The 3866-nt window shown below is 36.4% G+C and overlaps 1 protein-coding gene across 1 annotated transcript; it reads right to left on the minus strand.

The window, feature by feature from the left end:
- Positions 1–318: 318 nt before the first annotated feature.
- On the minus strand, positions 319–3340 carry LOC122313433 (methyltransferase-like protein 7A). Its single transcript, XM_043128430.1, has 6 exons — positions 2900–3340; positions 2662–2757; positions 2331–2549; positions 1632–1728; positions 966–1028; positions 319–825 (listed from the first exon to the last, which is right to left on the minus strand). The coding sequence occupies exons 1-6, from the start codon at positions 3224–3226 to the stop codon at positions 632–634; spliced, it is 996 nt and encodes a 331-aa protein (XP_042984364.1). The 5' UTR covers positions 3227–3340; the 3' UTR covers positions 319–631.
- Between the last annotated feature and the right edge of the window lie 526 nt (positions 3341–3866).

Genomic DNA, 3866 nt, shown 5'->3' on the forward strand with positions numbered 1-3866 from the left:
ATCATGGACCAAGGGCCAATGATCTCTGGGTCAAGCAGAAAAAAAAAAAAAAAATTCAAGTATTCAACACAACCCTGTTAAGCATGTCTACATGGAACTGTGGGAGACTATCGATTTGGCATGTCCAGCCTGAATCCTCATTAGGGGTCAAAACACAAAAGAGAATCAACCAAGCAAACATGGAACAAACTTCATCAAAACACGCACTCATAGATAGTACCAACAGGCAGGATTGACCGAGCATGTGTGGAAGCATGTTGGTGGAGAAATACAATAATCCAGTTAAAACCCCATGAATAAAGGATGAAAACAGAGCAATCATCCAAATCCAAACTGTATTTGAAATGCTCAAAACACAAAAAGTATACACACAATTGTCTATTTAGTATTTACAACTTCGATTTTCAATCTGCAGTTGGCACAAAATCAAACCTATACACCAGGCTATCAAATCTTATTAATTGAATATCTTCGGCTAAAAAGTGAAATTAAAAATTGCACATATCAAGAAAAAGAAAGGAGACCTCACAAAGAATGAATTACATATTACCATCTATCTACAGATCTTTAATCATTTTTTCATACTTGAGCCTGGTTTTGTCCTTGAGCACCCAACTGCTTTCTCTGAGTGTTACTTGTAACCTATCCCATATACATGGGGACTTATGATAGAGGCGTTGGACAAGAAAGCCATGTTAAGATCAACACCAGAAAACCCAGCTTCAGATATTTGCATTCCTGTTTCCCTGGTAAGGTGACACCCATCAGAAACTATCTGTTGCAAAGGATCCAAAACACTCTGTATATATCTAAGAACTGTTCCATCTGCACGAAAACAATAGCAAAACAAAATAATAAGATATAAAAATAAAAAATAAAAAAAAATGAAAATAAAAGAAGTGCCCCTTCACTTATTAATCACAACAACTTTCTGTTTTGCCATCAAATAATGTTCAGCTCAATACCTTTTGCAGCTACATGTTCTACAAATAGGTAAAGTCCACCAGGCCTCAGCACCCTCTTCACCTCTAATTACAATGGTCAAAGGAAATTTATCAAATATTTGGATATTTAAAAAAAAATAAAGTTATAAGCAACCACCTCCTAAGGAGTGCATTAATGAACTATATCATTCATCTGATGGTATAATTTAATATAAGCATTGATGTTATGTTAATATCCTTATTTGCTACTAAATAATCAGTTCAGATTTTCAGTCATTGTTTCAGGCGGTTTTTCTTTCAGAATTAACTTGATTCTAGCAAACGCATTTGGTCGTGAGTCGGAACTTCAAATGCTACAAGAAGTGCATTCGCATCCAAATGATACACACATTCAATTTGATGCTGAAGGAACTAAGCGTAATAAACTTTGTGCATAGTGACACTTATATTCACGTCTCAATTATCACACCAAACTTTAATACAATTAACTTGTAGTTAGAAGGATAATAAAGTTAAGCTAGCATTCATAGAAAAAGTCTAATTACTTCACAAAGAGAAAATTATACAATTAATAAAGCACTCAACTAACGCTATGCTCCTCACAGAATACGAGGTTTCTAGACGGACTTAACTCCTTAAATCCTGTAAAAATAAAAATAAAGTCTTGACAGCTAGATGTTTGAGTACCTTTTAGGGTCATATCAACATCTTTAACAGAACACAAGACAAGCGTTCCAACAACTGCATCAACAGAAGCATCACTTAATGGTATAGCCTCTCCAACCTGAGCAACAATAAGATCTTTAGAAATCTGAAGAATTTTGTAGATCAGTTCACAACCAAAATGACATTCGAATCCTGTACTAAGATACAATATGCCAAAACCTGCCTTACAAAATAGAAATTGCCTGAAAGCTTTTGTCCAAGTTGCAACTTGACAGTTAAATATGTAAATTTGACTGATGAGTGCACATCACTACTTATGCTTCCACTGTAATTGAATCCTCGGCCATCAATTCAATTGTTGAAATTTGAAACAATTTCAATTGAATCTCCCGAATCGATCCATCCACTAAAAGGTCTAATAAAAATCAATATGCTGTTCAATTGTATGGGACATTTTCTCACATTTGTAGCTTTGAGGCAAAACACCACCATGTTGCACCCTATAATGATGGCAGGGCATGCTAATTCATAGACGCCAAATGTGACCCTTTCAGAAGAGCCATCTAGTAATGATAGTGTGTGGGCTGTGATTTCTAGCATCTTTAAGCTTGTGGTCATTTGGTTATTGTTATGGACTACAAGGTTCAGGCAGAAAATATAAATTACAATCATCAGAAAAAAGTTCAGGAATATGCAGTGCCATAAGGGAAGGTTTCTTACCGCTTGTATAAACTGAAAATTAGCAAGTGGCAGGCCAACAGCCACTGCCGCTGACTGAGCATACTTTGCCATCTTTCTGTTGGGATCCACACCAAAAACCCGGACATTACCATCACCAACATAATACTTGAGATTAGGGCCTGTGCCAATCCCAATCTCCAATACTTTCTGGGCCTTCCCCTTCAAATTACTAAACAACTGCGACTTGTAACCTGCAATCTTGCCAAACAACGAACATTTCCCCAAATTGCAGTCAGTGATGCGTGCACTTAAATGAAAAGAACTAAACAGTAACAAATTCCAAACTGATTGACATTAAAGAAGAACTAACCTCGGCTTCATAGGATTTCATGCTCGTCTCCATAACCGATGCATAGAACTCCTCGCACCAATCCGGTCTCGGAGGGTGAACCTTGTTCAACACACCCTATTCAAACATAGGAATCTTTTACTTTTAAATTCTAATTGACACCACATAGCAATCTGCATTAATTCCTCTTGAAGAACCTGCTTTGGAAAGAAATGACATGTTTTTGCAGAGAGAAGCGGAGAAGAGAGGTGTAGTGTACCATATAATCAGACTGTGAATTGGAGGCGTTGGAGGGGCATAGTGGGAACAAAGCCGTTGTTGCAGTTGCTTGAATGAGTCGCCTTCTTGTGCAGGAGCAAGATATGCTGGAACAAAATGAGTCAGACGCAAGTGGCTCAGCGACGTCGCTTCCACTCGGGGCTTCCGGGTGGGCAAGTGCCGGAGACGAACTATCTTTCCTCAAGATAGCCCAACTAAAGGGAGAGATCTTGGGTCGTGGAGGTTTGAGTTTAGGACAGTATGAGGGACGAGAAGTGCTGGGAAGGAAGAAGAAGACGGAGGATGCAGGCGACGAACAAACCACCATTTTTTTTTGTTTTCGTTTAAGGTTTCATGTGCGCTACGGGCCTAGGCCAAGATCCCGAGGGTTAGAGCATCTTTCGCCGAGGAGTGATGCTACATTCGCCGCTGGAATCCACCGATGGATTCTACCGACAAGGCCAAATAAACCTTTCTTTTTATATATTTTTTATAGACTTCAACATTTAAAAAAAAAAAAAAATCATAAAATTATTAAAAAATACTTATTTAATTATTAAGTTAAAAATATAATAATAAAAAAATAAAAAAATCATAGATGGAATTCATCGGTGGACTAATTATTATTCTTTGTCGATATCAAGATTATGTGTCTTGAAATGATTTGATTTAAAATATTTTATTAAATTAACATAGTTTAACAATAATTAAAAATTTTGAAAATTCTAGTTTTTAGTTTGGATTTGATCGCTAGTGTGTTTTATTTATTTTTTAAGTGTTTAAAAAAGTTATACTAGTGAATGTGTGTTTTTTTAAATGTTTAAAATATATTTAAAAAATGTTCAAAAAATAAAGACAAATTTCACTAACAAACGTCCTGCTGGGCGGCATAGTAGCACTGCCCTAACAGCTTAGTAGCTAGTTACGAGAATTTGATGTGACTCTCTTTCAAGACTCATTTTTGAGAA

The sequence above is a fragment of the Carya illinoinensis genome, chromosome 6, assembly GCF_018687715.1.
Source record: "Carya illinoinensis cultivar Pawnee chromosome 6, C.illinoinensisPawnee_v1, whole genome shotgun sequence".
NCBI classification, from domain to species: Eukaryota; Viridiplantae; Streptophyta; class Magnoliopsida; order Fagales; family Juglandaceae; genus Carya; species Carya illinoinensis.

Coding starts and splice junctions, on each gene's coding strand:
- LOC122313433 (XM_043128430.1), bottom strand. CDS start 3,226: ATGGTGGTTTGTTCGTCGCCTGCATCCTCCGTCTTCTTCTTCCTTCCC. Junction 2,550..2,661: donor TGAAATCCTATGAAGCCGAG/GTTAGTTCTTCT, acceptor TTGTTTGGCAAG/ATTGCAGGTTACAAGTCGCA. Junction 1,729..2,330: donor ATTTTCAGTTTATACAAGCG/GTAAGAAACCTT, acceptor ATTGTTGCTCAG/GTTGGAGAGGCTATACCATT.